Source organism: Hermetia illucens, chromosome 6 (genome assembly GCF_905115235.1).
Source record: "Hermetia illucens chromosome 6, iHerIll2.2.curated.20191125, whole genome shotgun sequence".
Taxonomy (NCBI): domain Eukaryota; kingdom Metazoa; phylum Arthropoda; class Insecta; order Diptera; family Stratiomyidae; genus Hermetia; species Hermetia illucens.
In genome coordinates this window covers 63,273,821-63,290,396 of record NC_051854.1, presented here as the reverse complement: position 1 = coordinate 63,290,396, position 16,576 = coordinate 63,273,821, and the positions used below count along the sequence as shown (strand labels likewise).

At 43.2% G+C, this 16,576-nt stretch overlaps 2 protein-coding genes and 2 non-coding genes across 6 annotated transcripts in view; 2 read left to right on the top strand and 2 right to left on the bottom strand.

The window, feature by feature from the left end:
- Nucleotides 1–5,778: 5,778 nt before the first annotated feature.
- Nucleotides 5,779–5,860, top strand: Trnas-gcu. The gene has a single exon. It is a non-coding gene; the product is annotated as a tRNA-Ser (tRNA).
- A 130-nt stretch (nucleotides 5,861–5,990) lies between these two features.
- Nucleotides 5,991–7,404, bottom strand: LOC119660185 (ADP-ribose glycohydrolase ARH3-like). Of its 3 annotated transcripts, none has more exons than XM_038068600.1 (4): nucleotides 7,249–7,404; nucleotides 7,005–7,175; nucleotides 6,264–6,943; nucleotides 5,991–6,201 (listed from the first exon to the last, which is right to left on the bottom strand). In XM_038068600.1, the coding sequence occupies exons 2-4, from the start codon at nucleotides 7,162–7,164 to the stop codon at nucleotides 6,004–6,006; spliced, it is 1,038 nt and encodes a 345-aa protein (XP_037924528.1). In that variant the 5' UTR covers nucleotides 7,165–7,175; nucleotides 7,249–7,404; the 3' UTR covers nucleotides 5,991–6,003. The 3 variants fall into 3 exon arrangements, with proteins under 3 accessions (XP_037924528.1, XP_037924527.1, XP_037924526.1); XM_038068599.1 differs by having other exon boundaries at nucleotides 7,005–7,196; nucleotides 7,249–7,395; XM_038068598.1 differs by lacking the exon at nucleotides 7,249–7,404 and having other exon boundaries at nucleotides 7,005–7,242.
- A 7,126-nt stretch (nucleotides 7,405–14,530) lies between these two features.
- Nucleotides 14,531–16,576, top strand: part of LOC119658732 (protein neuralized) — a 316,602-nt gene continuing 314,556 nt past the window's right edge. Inside the window, exon 1 of the mRNA XM_038066397.1 lies at nucleotides 14,531–15,016. Coding sequence (XP_037922325.1) covers nucleotides 14,992–15,016 — 25 coding nt within the window. The 5' untranslated portion in view covers nucleotides 14,531–14,991. The remainder of the gene's footprint in view (nucleotides 15,017–16,576) is intronic.
- On the bottom strand, nucleotides 15,278–15,349 carry Trnae-uuc. The gene has a single exon. It is a non-coding gene; the product is annotated as a tRNA-Glu (tRNA).

Genomic DNA, 16,576 nt, shown 5'->3' with positions numbered 1-16,576 from the left:
TCTTTGGTCAACCATGACTCCTAGGTATTTAAGCGTTGGCTATGACTGTATTATGTGTTCTCCAATCCTGATCTTTATCGACGTCTGCTTCCTTCACTTTGTAATCAAAACTACCTCGGTTTTATGCTCCGCGAGTGTCAGACCAGCTTCCTCTAGCCAAGACCTGATTTAAAAAATTGCCTCGTTTGTGAGTACCTCGATCTCATCAATGTCTTGTGCGACGATAGTTACCCTGATATCGTCTGCGAAGTAAATGATTGTCACTCCTTTGGGTAGTTGCAACTTTAAAACTACGTCATACATTATTATCCACAGGAGAGGACCGAGAACTGATCCTTGTGGAACCCCGCAGGTTGTTGTATACGTCTTAGGTCCATCGTCCGAATCGTAAGACAATATCATCTCCCGGAGAAATTCCATGACTATGTGCACCAGATATTTAGGAGCGCCCAATTTGGCTAAAGCCGCAATTATTTTGTTCCATTTTGCCGTATTAAAGACATTCTTCACGTCGAGAGTAACTACCGCGCAAGATTTATTGGCCTCCATTGCTTTTTCCGCAATTTCCGTCACCGTGCTGATGGCATTGACAGTAGATCTTGCCTTTCGGAATCCGAACTGCCTGTCTGAGAGACCACCCTCCCTTTCTGTGATTGGTACAAGCATATTGAAGATGACCCGTTCGAAAAGTTTGCCGATGCCGTTTAGCAGGCATATGGGTCTATAAGACGAAGGATCACCCAAAGGTTTATTTGGCTTCGGGATTAGCACAAGCTTCTGTTTCCGCCACTCTTCCAGGAGAATCCCATCTATGAGGCACGTCGTAAATATTTCAGAGAACCACTTTGGAACTGTCTCGACGGCCACTGTCAGTGCTTTATTCGGAATGCCGTCTAAACCTGGGGCTTTATTTTCGGCAATCTTCTTCGCGGCTTACAGGACTTCTTTCGTGGTTACCTCGGGAATTTCACTGGGATCTACCTGGACAGTGGGTAGGTTGGACTCACTTGAAACGTATGGGAAGAGAGTGCTTATGATTTCCCGCAGCAAATCAGAGTTGGTGATCGGCGGTGAGCGCTTTCTCCTGATTGTTGCCATAACTGCCTTGTATGCACCTCCCCATGGGTCGAAGTCCGCTTCCTTGCATAACCTCTTGAAGTGTTCAGTTTTACTTCTAGAGATGGCTGCTTGCAATTCTTTCCTCGCCTTCTTATATTGGTTGTGCAACACTTCAGACTCAGACCGGTTTCTGCTACGTTGGCTGTGTCTTCTGGCTTTAAAGCAAACTTTACGAAGTTCTTCGATTTCGGCATTCCACCAGAAGTTGAGCATTCGTTTTTTGAGTAACGTGCGGCGAGGCATGGAAGCATCACAAGCTTTTTGTAACTTTTTAAGGACCTGCGCCACCTTTTCTCGTGCATTTCCCACCGGCATCGCTTCCTGCAGAAGTATTTCCTCGAACATTTCTTCATCAAGTTTTTTGTATGTCCAACCCGATACTGCAATGTTCTTGATTCGCTTTCCTCCTGTCATACGCTTTATCTGGAAGATGATAGCCTAATGGTCACTGTGCGTATATTCCTCGCTCACCTGCCATTGGAGATCCTTAGATAATGAATCGCTAGCAAAGGTGAAGTCTATTGCCGATCCCATATCCCGTCTCCGAAAAGTATTGACGCAGCCAATATTTGCCAGGACAACGTTCAAACGTGAAAATACTTCGAGCAATATGCGGCCTCTAGCATTTGTTTCGCGACTTCCCCAATCTTCGGCCCAAGCGTTAAAATCGCCAGCTATTATTATTGGGTTATGGCGGCTTGCTTCAGAAGCTAAATTTTCCAACATCAATGCGAATTCATCTAGCGTGAGGCTCGGCGCAGCGTAGCAGCTGAATACTTGAATGCCGCCTACCTTAGCTCGTGTAAATCCGTCTTCTATCCTATTGCTCGTATTTTCGATCGCTCGGTTTCCGCAAGTCCAGATTGCCGCTTCTGTCTGATACAAAGACACTACTGTGGAAGTCTTTGTAATATTCGCATATAATGGCAACGCCAATTTCATATTCCAGCACGCTTTGAGAAAGTAGCCCCTGAGCTGCCTGACAATGGTTTAAATTCAGCTGTAGGAATTTCATTTGCGAAAAGCTGAAATCGCCTTTTTAAACGCCGGACATCTGTAACTGCCTGTGATACGATCGACGTTACCCTCCTGTGTTTCTCTGCATAGCAGGCATTTAGGATTCGCATTGCACTCTTTAGCAATATGCCCTTCTTCTCCACATCTTCGGCACAACTTAGATCTATCGTACTTGCTTGAACAGTTTCTCGAGATGTGTCCAAATTCCAGGCATTTGAAACACCTCTTTGGCGATATCTGTTCTCGCAGTCGACAGCTGACCCAGCCGACGCATATTTTGCCAACAGTAGCAGCCTTTTTTGCTACTTCGAATGGTAAGGCTATTGTGGCCGTCTGAGTACCACCATATGCTTTTCGGAGCCTTATCACATTGGACTCAAGGATCGAATCTCGCCCGAGTTGAGTCTTTAAGGCCTCACAGATCTCCGCTTTTGTGGTGATCTCATCCAGGTCCTTGCATTCAATTAGCATTGAGTCCTGGCTTATCTTTACCTCAGCTACTTTGCCCAGTGATGACTCGATCTTCTTATGTAAATCGTGGGACTTACTCTCTCCTGGCCTGAGCTCAAGGAGCAAATCGCCTTTCCGCGTGCGTCTTATACGGTTCACGTGTTCACCCAAGTCCAAGAGGGAACTGTCTGTTTTTACTTTCCGTAAGATTTCTGCATATATCAAGTCGCTTGTTGGTTTTATAATGAGCGCATCGGGCCGTGACCTCTTTTGTGGCCTACCTTTTCGCTCTACTTTAGTCCAAGTAGAGTCACTGACGCGTCTGTCTGTCTGCCTGTCTGTCACAGGCACTTTCCTCAGAAACGGCTATACCGATTGACACGAAATTTGGTGGGACCTGTCGACCCCCAGACATGCAGTGAGTGATATCCTCCTACGTTGAGATTTAGGGGGGTCCCCATACATGTAAAAGGGGCGTGTAAAATGTTGTTTCGCCGAATATAGTCATGCGGGATATCAAATGAAAGGTCTCGATTAGTACTTTTCGAAGCCGGTCTTAGTTTTGAGATTTGTTAGAAACGCGGGGAGTGGGAGGGTGGAAAGTGATGATTTCTTTGACGGACCCATTCTCGGAAACTACTCAACCGAAAAATCTCAAAAAATTCATGAAGCTGCCTCTATATGGCGCCCAGGCCTCAAAATATTCTTCATATCGATATCTGTTCAAATTAAGTTAATAATAGTATATTACCATATTTTTGGGAAAATTAAGTAAAACCCCCCTTAAGTGTATCCCAGAGTTCTAAAAGTTGGTAGTATAAAATATAGTATGAATCATATTATCCCCAAGTTTGACCAAAATCATACTATTAGTAACAAAGTTACAGTAGCTCAAAGCTGTCTTTACCGTGTAAATATACAACCCGAAGTACTAAATCGGACATGCTAAATGCATATACATAACGGGCTACGTACAAATGGGGTAGTTCTACACTCAAATATACTCACAGAAGAAGCAAACAAAACGTTTCATACCTGAAACACTCAGCTTCCGATTTCCCGACTTGCTCCTATCTTTTCTATTATGTGCCTACTGGAATCATGCACCAATGCACATTAGAATACTGTTAATAATTTCAAGATAGTAGTTGCAGCTTTCACACACGAGTAGATACTCATGTGAGTCGCTGTCATGTTCTATTTTACTTGTTGTAATAAATTCAGCGACAATAAAGTAAAAAAAAACAATTATTATAAAGTTCCAACCAAAGCTGCAGTGTTTTCTTTGCTATGAGCCGCGAATAAATATTAGTTTGTTGCATATGAAATGACCGATTTGCAATCAAGTGAAGTTAGTTGCGATTTTGCTGTATCAAACCACCACCGCTGTTGGTGTCGGATAATGAATTATAAATACTCCCATATTTAACCAAAGAGTCATTTCCATTTTGAGCATCATTGTGATAACAGTGAATAGAAAGGAAAACAGGATGGAAAAGAGCCAAGAAAGTATACTCTTTCTTTATGAGTTCAAACTCGGTCATAAAGCAGCAGAGGCGACCAGGAACATTAGCAGAGCACTTGTAGCTGATACCGTAAGCGAACGAACTACACGGCGGTGGTTCGAAAAATGCCGATCAGACGACGTAAACCTTCAAAGTGAGCCACGTGGACATCCAGGACCATCAATTGATAACGACGAGCTGCGTTTGCTAGTCGAATCCGACACACGTCAGTCTGTGAGAGACATTGCAAAGAAACTGGGGGTACAGTATTCGACAGTTTCACGGCACTTGCAACAACAGTACAGGTGAAAAAGCTCGACGAACGGGTTCCGCATGCCCTTAGGGAGCAAAATATAGCGCTTCGAATGGAAATTTGCAGTTCTTTACTCTCCCGCAACAGAAGCGATCCCTTTGCACAGAATAGTAATATGTGATGAAAAGTGGATATTATACCACAAACGTTGCCGATCAGCACAATGGCTAGATGCTGATGAGCCTCCGAAGCATATGCCGAAACCAAGCATCCATCCGAAGAAAGTAATAGTGACTGTTTGGCGGTCTACAGCTGGAGTTATCCACTATTTTTTTTGGGACCTGGAGAAACGATAAATGCACAGAAATACTGTACCCAACTCGAGGTAATGCACCAAAAATTGAGTATTCAACGGCCGAGATTAGTCAACAGAGATGGTGTGATACTTCTTCGCGCCAATGCACGCCCTCATGTATCCAGAACAACGGTTCAAAAGTTGAACGAATTGCAGTATGAAACTCTGCCTCATGCACCATATTCACCGGACCTTTCGCAAACCAACTATCACTTTTTTAAGCATTTGGATCATTTTTTGGCGGAAAAACAATTTGGGAACGAAGAAGTCATCAAAATTGCCTTCGACGAATTTATCAACACCCAAACGTTGGACTTCTACGAATCTGGCATACATGCTCTTGAATCTCGCTGGGAGAAGTGTTTTGAATCGGCTGGCACCTATTTTGATTAATTAAATAAATTTTTGTAAGCTTTACAGTCGTTTCAAATTTCAGTACCAAATCGGCCATTTCATGTCCAACAACCTAATACATTGTTCAAGCCGGTCCGCGGTAAAATGCGATATGGGCGCCCCGTAATCGAGAGCGAAGATCCACGACGAATTTCATCCTCAATCAATGTTTCCCCTGCCTGAGATCTTAATAAAGCGCAGCCTTCGCGGTTGCCACCCTTCTTTGACATTCTCAAGCTATGTCCTGCGAGAGTTAGCGACTCATAGATGACTGCCTTCCAGAAGTCTCTGACAACGAGAGCCTTTACAACTGAGAAGTGTTGCCGTTCGAACATTTATATTATTATATTATTTCTTGTTCGTCTAGATAAAGCGAGAGGTGAGGTGAAACTGATGGAATAGGAGGCAGTCAGCCTAAGCGGTGTAAGTTCCTCCCTAATCGTTCCTCTTCAGTTTATCCACGGATTCCAAACGCCACTTTTTTACGACAACTCTGCCCTCGTGGTTGTCTTCAACCAAGCAGGATGGTATTTGGCCATTGGTTAATAACATAAATCATTATAGCTCTCACATTATTTTTATAATTGATATTTCAAATAACCATTAAAGAAGAATTTAAATACTTTTAGTAAAAACGCACTAACCTGAAGAAGTTGATTTTAGATATCGGACAACCTTGCCAGCATGACGAGGTGGCCGAGTGGTTAAGGCGTTGGACTGCTAATCCAATGTGCTCTGCACGCGTGGGTTCGAATCCCATCCTCGTCGTGAGTTTTTTTTATTCCAAAAATAAATTTATTAATTTTAAAATCGCAAAACAGAATCACAACACCTCCCACCACACCACACATTCAAGGGCAATCGAGACGCAGATGTTGCAGTAAATAAAACGCGAAAATATTTTCGGTTCGCTAAATGCTACTTTCGTACAATTTATTTGCTAATTCTATAAATTCCCCGTGCGCCTCGCAGTGCTTCAAGAGGTTTTCCGGTATCAGACTGTCGCCATGCAGCGCCCCCGTCAGCGAGCAAGCCATGCTGGCGATGGTGTCCGTGTCTCCGCCCAGAGATATTGCGTATTCCAGAGTTCGCCGGAAGGGATTTTCCGACTGCCAAAGAGATAACTGCTTAGTCGTACGTCCTTCGAGGATTTTATTCACAAGTTACTCACCTGGATGCCTTCGATAGGCCCCTGCGCCCTCAGAAAAATGAAGATAGCGGTGGGAACCGAATAAATCGCAGTAACGTCGTGGCCCAGTGCATTGAGGACTTCATCTTCCGACAATGGGTTGGGCGAGTCAAGTAAGGTTTTGACTTCCTTCAATTGTTGGGTAAAATTAGGACCAGACGCTTTGATACCGGGCACTTCCGACTCCTTTTCCAGTTCTTGCATTTTCGGGATAAGTTCGCTGAGAAATTCGTCATGGAAAAATGTCTTGGGGTCCTTTTGAACGCAGATATTTACTGCAGCTGCTTGGAGGACAGCTCCGTTGATGCCCAGACTGTGACTATGTGTGATTTCTGCAGATTTCTTCACCAGCTCGACAAGCTTTTCAGGTTTGTTATAGCAAAACAATCCAATGGGTGACACTCGCATCGCAGCTCCATTGCCATACGAGCCCCTCCCCAGGAATTGCTCCTGAGCCGGCCCCACGATGTCTGTGAATTTGTTTTTCAGCAGCTTCCGAAAGACTTCCACCACGGCGCCTCCGTATCCACGGTTTGGTTCCGCCGCATGCTCCTTGACAAAACTCGTGGCCAGCTCCTTCGTGTTGATGTCCTTGTGCTCAATCAAGCAGCGGATCACTGACCTCGTCATTGCTGAGTCGTCCGTGTACTTCTTGGCGGGAGCTGCAATGAAAATTTCAGTCAATCTTTACTTCATTCTTCTGGGTATAAAACTGTCGCATGCCTTTAAAATACGGTCCCTCCAATTGGTTCAAACTTCTACGAAGAATGGCTTTGTCGCCGTCTGTAAGCACCTGGCCCTCGTAGGGCTCCCCGCAGCAGTCCCCTACGAGACCGCCGAGGACAGACCCACGGAACTTGGATAGCAAGTTGGGCTGCTGCATCGCTTGAAGCACTGAAAAAGTCCTCATCGTCACTGCGCACAAGTTTGGTTACAAACAATAATCTTAAGACTGCGGCGTACTTACATAATTTTGACGGTCAGTGTGTGCCGGTGCTCTCCAGCAGCTGATTTTGTTTATTATCAAAGAAATCTCAAAGATGACACCTGACGAGTACGTTCAATGTGCACTGTTAAGTAGGAACTGTGATTGTAATTGACTTGGTTAAACATCAGACCATTGTAAAGCCAGCGTTTGTTAACCTTTTCGCAACAACGGCACATTTCACACTCTTTTTGCTTGCTTATTTGAAAGAATGTAGTCTTTGGAATCATCTGTTTATCCCTCAAAATTTCGAGTGAAAATACACAGCGGTTTTCTTTTGACAGTTTATTTTATAAATGCACGTCAAGAAATTTCATGCAAGAACTGGCTAATAAGAAAACACATAATAGTATAATTTTCATTACAAATACATTTATTTGCAAATAAGTACCTATTTCGGGAGCTAGTTACTGCTTGCTTAGCTACGCACTGAAGAAAGCAGTAAGTAGCCCCCAAAATAAGCACCGATGATACAAAGAGAGTTGATTGTTGCATCACCTTGGCATTAACACGGTCACTAAGTCTGTCTACCAGCCAAAGATCCTTGGCAGATAATATAATAATATTTTGAGTCGGACGGAACGAATGCTAGCAGTTCGGCAAAATGAGTCAAAAAATGATAATGCGACCCTGCCCAGGTGATAGTGCCGTGTATCTGGTGCAGTGCATTGTTTTACGCCCGTGTGGGTGCGAGCACATCGCTTCGAACACATGCCAGCATCTATTATAGAAACAGACATTGCGCAGCTGTTTGTGGCTTCCCACATCCCAGCGGAACCAAAGGCAGAACTTCCTTGAAGATTCATTTCTGGTTAATGGTAATGGATTTTAATGGAATCATTGAGCGAATGATGCTTCAAAATTCCTCTATGGGAAGCCTACTAGAAGCAAACACGTCCAACATTCTCTGAACTCCATGTTTGCACTCCAACGATGTATTCGTTTCTTGTTGGGGTAATATGAAGAAACACACACAAGAAAACCGCCTAGGTGACATGGACTCACCGACACACCCAAAAGGCGCACAAAAAAATTCCGTGTAACTTTTCCGCTCAAGTTGCTCCTTCTGTGTGTAGTCGTCTTGAAAGGAAGTCACAAGAGAAGAGACCCCGCAGAATATTCATCCGGCCCGAGTTATCACGTAGCTAAGATTCAAAGTACTCGTCTAGTGACGTGTTATGAAGCGTCAGCCAATTACCGCGTTTTCTTCACCGCCCTATGAGAAATCGATTCTTAAACCATTATAATTAATAAATCAGTGCTCCCAATCATTTTCTAAGGTTTTGTTTGAAAGAGATTCCTGTATTTGCCGCTACAACTGCTTAGTGTGATGGTAACATTTGATCCATCGCAACTTTATACTAAAAAATAAGAACATTATATTAAAAGGATTTCAGGGAGTATACGAGAAGATTGATAACTACCTTTGTAGCACGTTCATTATATATAGTACCACTGGAAGGGTTTTAGTGCTTAAATTTACTCTACTTTCGTTAGGATTAGAATTGAAGTCTGGAAGGAAGGTCTTTGTGATCAATTGAACTTTTTTGCACATTGTTAATTGAATTATTATAAAAATAAATGATTTCTATTTTTTTTAAAAGTGTAGATATTGTTTTTTCTTATTTTTTTTTTGGTTCCATTGAAACATCTTTTCGCAAAAGCCATTTTGAAATGACTTTGGTGGTGAGGTATTTTTTGAAATGTTTGTTTGAAAACATAATTTCTCCTGGGTTTATAATCTTTTGAACAAGTCATTTTGATATCAGAAACTCAAGCACTATTTGGTTTTGGAGGTAACATATATTTCACAATCAGTCTTTTCCCGTTGAATTACACAATATTAAGACACTCTATACAAAACCGACCTACCCATATACAATTCGGAAATATCCTGGCCTTGAGAACGACTAACTTTTCCACACTTTTTGGTGCAAAAAGTTGGGATATATTATCACTGAATTTATTATACTATCCTCCACCGTGAGTTTCAAAATGACGATTGCGAACTGCAACGCCTTTTGATAATGGTGTCGTATAGAGTAACCAGAGCCCCACAACTAGGGTTTTGTGCTTGGAATCGTTATCATGTTGAAAATAATAATCCTTGTCCAAGTCGAGATTTTGGGTACTTCGATCAAAATTATCCCTTAAAATTTTAAGGTAAGCTAGTTTATCCATTGTTGACTCAATAAACTCAAGGTTACACATGACATTAGCCGACTACACCCTCAAACCAGTACTCCACCACCACCGTGTTTCAATATAGGAAGTAAATTTTTGAAATGCTGTCCTTGATTTCCTCCATAATATTTTTCGTCCTTTTATCCCAAAAATGGAAACTTGTTTTCATTCGAAAAGAAAACATTTTTCCAAAACGATTTGAGCTGATTTACGTATTGTTTAGCAACGCGCTTTTTTCGATTAATCGGCGAAAAAAAAGGTTTTCAAGGTGCGGTTCGTCCACTATAACCAGTCTTTTCAAGTATTTTCCTGATGGTATCCGGACAAATTTGCTTTTTGAAGTTTTGTTTGATTTCTATTGTCATCTCTCTTGCAGTTAGTCGAGGAAGGATTCTTTTTCACCATTGTTAGAACACTGCCACTTTGTCTCCGCGGCAACATTGATGGACGACCAGAACGGCTCTTCGAACTGAACTCACCTGTTGATTTAAAGTTGCTAACAACCCGTTGAATGAGTGAATATTGTCTTCCGACGTCTCCCGCAATTTCCCTGTAACTTGCTCCCTCCTTTTCATAATTTGATAATGATTTTTCTCCATTGCCATTGCAATTAAACACTTATTCCACAACACAAACTTTTTTTTTTTTTGTTGGGAGTAGGGTAGGTGAATGCTGAGTGTTGGACTCCCGCAACAGCACGCTGGCGGACTACCAACTAAACACCTCCCTGTCATCAGAGAACTAGCCTAGAACCGTTTGACACATTACTTCGGGCTAGCCCTCCCGCTCTCCCGGCTTTGGGAGCCTTCAAGTCAGGGAATTCCTTTCACCAACGGGAGGGGAGGGGAGGAAGGGAGTTGTTAGTTCAAGGAAGCCCTTACCGTCCGATCCCCGGCCGGTCGAGTTCAATCTTCTTCGTAGTAAGAAGAGCCCGAACATAATGCGCAATACGATTCCAGCTGCCAGCGCTCTTCAGCATCTTTCTGACAATGTTGTCTGGAGAGAGCTCCCCTGTGTCTGCATAAAGCTGCTGGCGGAGGCCGTCCCACCTCTCGCAAGAGAGCCGGTTCGGAGACGGTGCGATAAGCAGACACCACTCGCAAAGCTCCCCGCCTCTGCACTTAAGCGAGGCGTTTACGATGCACCTCCTTGTCAAGGGCATCAGCCCATACCTCCGCACCATAGAGAAGGACGGACTGCGTTGCTCCCATGAGGAGACGTCTCCTAGTTGATATAGGGCCGCCGACATTCGCCATTAACCGACTCAAGGCCGCGACTCCTGCTGCAGCCCTGTCCGCGGCTGCTTTGATTGGCATCAATATGCCAAGTCTGCTTTGCGCCTGTTCAACAGTGCGTCCGGCAACAAGTGCCGCAACACACAAACTTTACCCGAACTTTCTAATCACGTACATAAACAAAAACAAGATAATTTCAGGCTGCTTTGATCTTGAACGTTTCCTGGAAAAATTACAGTTATCTGTATCTGACAATACTCGGACGAAATTATTAAAAATCAGTGTGCCGAGTGATTAACAAATATTTAATCAATAGCCGAAACAAAATTTGGGAAATATTTGATTCGTTTCCCTTTTTTAAGATTGAAAACTAAATTACATGAGGTGTACGTACAGCTTTTCTGCTAAGAGTACAGTGGTCCAGAGTGAATTAAGGGTATTTTTTTTATACGGCTATTAAGGGTCCAAAAAAGAATGTAGGAAGTTGAAAAATGTATTTTTATAAGGCCTGATTCATGCTAATATAAATCCTTGAAAACACAGACAAGATTTGTCCAATTCAATTTTCAAAAAAATAGAGTTTGAGAGAAAATTGTTCTCAAATTGGAACTCGAACAACTGACAATACCGCTATTGTTTTATCAGAAAATGTAGGGCATCTCCAAAATTTGGGATCACTCTGACAATCCTCTGTTTTCATTTTACGTTGAGAAACTTCAAAGATAATTTTTACTTGATTTTGCGAAATTTCAGCTTGAAACTTAAAAGTGGGAAGACAATCTGGACAAATCCCTATCGCAACTCCGGAGCTTATTATAAATAATTTTAAAGAAGGTTTATTAATACAACAGATCGCTAGTATTGTAAAACGAAGCCATTCTACAGTTCACGACATCATTAAACCAGACCAAACAAACGAAAATATTTTCAGCATCCAAAGGACGATGTACTACAGGAAAAAAGAAAAAGTTAAGCTCTCCGAAGTTAACGGCGACATTAAAAATGCAATTCGGAAAGGAAGCGAATCCAGAACAGGTAAGAATAATACTAAGGAAGAATAATTTCAGTGGTAGAGTCGCGTGAAAAAAAAACGCCTATTAGCAAGAAAAACCGTTCAGAAAGTTTTTTAAAAATTAATGAGAATAAATCTTGCTTTTATTTCTAAGGATTTGCTATTTGCATGAATAAAGTCTTGTAAATAAAACTTTATCGGTTGTTTACATTCTTTCCCTACACTTTTAATGGCCTTATAAAGAAAAAAAACGTCTTATTGTCCGAGTTTCACCTCTCAGCCTTGATGTATATCAGAATATATTGAGGGGAAATATAGACTCTGATCACCATCTCGTTGGAATGGTGCTCCTGGCTCGAATAACAACACCACCTAGAAACCCTCTCTGACAATCAAGTGAGATTGAGCACTGAAGCCATCCACAGCACAGCCCTCCGTAACACCTATAAGGGCGAAATGGATGCTGCAATGACCGCAGTCAACAGAGATCTTCAAGATGAAACATCAATAAATGATCTTCACAATCACTTGAAGAACCTTATCATTGGTACGGCAACAAACATACTTGGCACCAACCGCAAAAAAGCCGTAAAGGTTGGTTCGACGATGAATGTAAGCTAGCAATGGAACGAAAGAGTGCTGCATACCTAGTAATATATTCTTAAAGGACGCAGGCACGCGCAGATACTAATCTCGAACTCCGTCGAGCGGAGAAGCGACTTCACAGACGGAAAAAGGAAGCCTGGGAGAACCAACATATCTGTGAACTGGAAAAGTGAAGGGAGGAACCGCACCAGGCGCGGAAGTTTTACCAACAAGTCAACAGGATGAAGCCTTATACATCTCGATGCTCATCCTGAAGAGACAAAGAGGGAAATCTGGTTTCCGACGGTTGAGTATTGTGACGAACTGCTCAATAACCAGAACATCGACGAGTTGGAGGTCCCGCCAATTGCAGACGGCGGACAAATACTGTCACTACCAAGTATAGAAGAAACAGTCCGTGCGATTCATCGGCTTAAAAATCATAAGTCGCCAGGAGCCGATGGAATTATCGCCAAATCGGATAAACTTTGAGGCGGCTAATTACACCAAGCAGTTATGTTCAAGATGAGTGACAGCGAATCAATGCCTAACGACAGGCAAGGAGGCATTATCTGACCAATATATAAAAAGGGTATTGTCAGACAGTGCGGCAATCATATAGGTATGACGTTGCTGAATACCATCTATAAGCGCTATCCGCTATCTTGCCAGGTCGGATAGCCTCACACGCCCAGAACATAATTGGCTCATACCAAAGAGACTTCACTCCAGGTAAATCATGACATGCATTGCAGCCACTTATAATAGCTTAGGGTCCGGATGGCTCAAGTGGTTAGGGGACTAGTCTGTCGCAGCAGAAAGTCGTTGTTCAAATCTCAGCGGTGGCAGAGGTATTTGTCATTGTGACTGGATGTCGGATACCAGTCGGCTCAGTTCTGAATGAGTACCTGAGTCAAATCGGGGTAATGCTGACCACATTGGCTCTTACAGGGTACTGTAGTGTACCGTTACGGTCTTGAAGGAAGTGCTCTAACAGGCTTCAAGGCTCTGATCCAATATTGATTGCTGCGACGATTATTATTATTATATTATGATAGCGTAGCCTGGGTAAAACTCAACACCGCCATGTGAGAATTCGATATCCCAACGCAATTGGCAAGACTGAACCTGACCAATGTGTGAGGCCAGAATAAAAGCAGCAGGATCAGTCTGAAGACCATTCGACATCAACAACGGTCTAAGAAAAGATGATGCTCTATCCGTGATGCTGAGGTAAATGCAAAAGATACGATCCTCTTTAAGTCCGCTCAACTACTGGCCTATGCTGACGATATCAACAGCATGGGGACATACAAACTGCCTTCATCCAGATGGAGCAGGCGGCGGAGATCAACAACGGAACCAACAACATCAAATTGCACTGGTTAAACGAGAAGGATAAATATACGAAATTACAAATTTTTCCCCTTTATAGGGTCGTTTTTCTCCTATCTAGGGTCGAAAATCACAACGCACGGCGCACGCCAACAGAGCCTATTTTATCTTACAAAAACTGTTCCCCTACAGGCTCGAAACGTCTCGCCATAGGGTCCAGAGCTCTTCCTGTACAAGACAATGATCTTGTCAGTCCTCATGTACTCCTCGGAGACTTGGGTGGACGGGTCACTTAATCCGTATGGATAAGAACGATCCAGACGGAGTCTTTAAGCGCAATATCTTTGGTAGAAAAAGTAGACGAAGCAGACCCTGCCTGAGATAGAGCGATGGCAAAGGCCAGGACGCCAGATAGCTTTTAATTTCACGGAGGTATATAATTTCTCTGTAATCGTTACTGTTTTGCGAGTTTTTTTCCTCATTTTTGGGTTATACGAATTTTATGACATCATTACATCAATCTCAGCACTTCAGAAACGTGAATAAAATTATTATGGGATTCCCCGAAAATTATACAGGAAATATTTCCGATTATTGATTGCAATCTCTTGTTTTATGGGAGCGTTTCATTACAGGCACTTGTGGTTCCATTTGTACAAGCTTGGCTCTTTGCGAAGTTAGTTTGCCTTGCTTCTGATTTATACTTTATATGATGCATTACTATTATACAGTATAAAACTGAATAACTAAATATATTTCTCAAATAGGAGGAGAACTTGCACTTTAAATACGTTTAATGCCTGCAGATTGCAAATGACATTCTTTTGTGACATTCAGGTTTGTAAGGTTGCATGGCCTGTCTAATTTTGCAATTGGTGAGAGAAGCACAAGAGAGAGCAATGGTGCAGAACTGTCAGAAAAACCGAATGAGAAAATCCAAATTGGAATGGCTGATGGATTGATTGCGATTCTGTTAGGAGAAGTGTAAGCCCGGAAAACTCCCGCAACCTATTACCGACAGTGTTCAGAGTGTTGATTGGTAAAGTGTTCTCGCCATGGTGAACTCTGGGTGGTGTCCAGTGTCCCTGATCAATTAGGAATTAATTTGGTTGAGCGACTGCACTCCTGCAGCTCTGCGTGCCGATGCACGGGCCCATCTGACTTTCAGAAACTTGTGGTGTTTGTGTTTGACTGTCGCCAGCCGATCGGCCGGGGTTATCTTGTGACTGGGCCAAGTAGTTCGGTGCCTCGACTTTTATCTCATGCTAGGGACCGACACGGACGGTTCACTGAAATCGCACGGACGGTTTTCATGATCAAGCATTGGTCGCGTGACTCTCGGACTCCTTTGGTAATTGCGGTTCGACTTGAAATATGGGACAAACAACGGGTAAAATATGTAAGTTCCTTCAGAATATTGCATGCGAATACTTTTCTTCTCCCCCCTGTCACCCCCGTTTAGCGATGCACCCTTGTTGACATTCTCCCGCCTCTGGGTGCATTTGCGCACAGCTGATTGCTGTTGATAAGTTGCACGACGTGATGGATTGGAGGAAATGATCGCAGTAAAAATATTTACGTTCGCTAGGTATTTAAGGTTCGTCGGTTGTGGTTGGGTATGTGGTATTAAAATATTCTTGCTCGAATTAATAAAAAAAATTTCCCATACCGGGAATCGAACCCGGGCCTTCTGGGTGAAAGCCAGATATCCTAGCCACTAGACCATATGGGATGTACGGGTTGGTTGGAATGAATGCTTTGGGAAAGTGAAACTGAAAATGGTAGCAAACCAAAATCAAAATATGTAGGCCCTACCGAGATCGTAGGCGAAGAACTAGCTACATGACTTGTAGGAAAAAATTTACTTCTAATGGTTGGGTTGATTTGGAGCAACAGCTGGACCGTCAGAAGGCCTAAGAGGAGGAGGAGACTAATGCATGGGCGAACTGTCAAACCTGTTAAATTTACGTAGAAAACAGAAGGCTAGGTGGAGGATGAAGGGCTGTCAGAAGGTTTAAACTTGCAAAAAACACATAAAATTTGAATATTAAAAAGTACTTTGGCCATTCCCATTTATATCCTTTACGTAAACAGGGTGTTTCAAAATTACCGGACCAGGCTAGGACATCACTTTCTAAGCAAAAAATATTTAATAATTTATTTCGATTTCTTAGCCCTTAAGATGCCAGATATTTTACTTTCTCATCTTGGTATCACCTCTGCGAAATTCCGAGGCCAGAAACACGCTGTGGGGGAAGTTGCGGAACAATACGCGAAGAAGCTACTAAACAGTGGAAAAGTCAGGATTGGTTGTGTAGTATGTAGGATACGAATTCGGGCCACCCCAACCCAATGTTACAAATGTTTGGATTATGGGCACATGTCTGGAACCTGTCGGGGACCTGACAGAAACGCAACATGCCGCATATCGGGCCATAAAGCAAACATCTGCAACGGAAAGGTGTCCTATGCAGGGGCCGTGGCGCGTTTGATGAGAACGTTGCACACACTGCTGGCTCGGGGTGATGTCCAGTTTTCAGAGCAGAACTGCAAATCAGTATGCACCGGAGTGCAACCACTCACGAGTTGCTAGCGCAGGTTGCTGCGGAGACCAAAGCTGATTTAGTGTTCATCAGTGAGCAGTACCGAAACAAGGACCCAGCTTCATGGCACCCTGACATATCAGGTACCACTGGGTTCGGAACAGCACCCCCCTTAGGGTTCTTCGTACTTCTTGTGCAAGGCCGAGGGGGCGGCTTTGTTTGGATTCGGTGTTTAGGGTTAACGCTTTTGTGTCTATAACACCGAATGAGACAATGCTGGACTTCCGACGTTTGATGCTCTGGAGGATGCTAACTTGGGCACAGAGGGGCGGATCCTAGTCGAGGGTGACTTCAATGCCAGGGCACTTGAAGGAGGCATGCCACACCCAGACTCCAGAGGGAAGTGAATTCTAGAA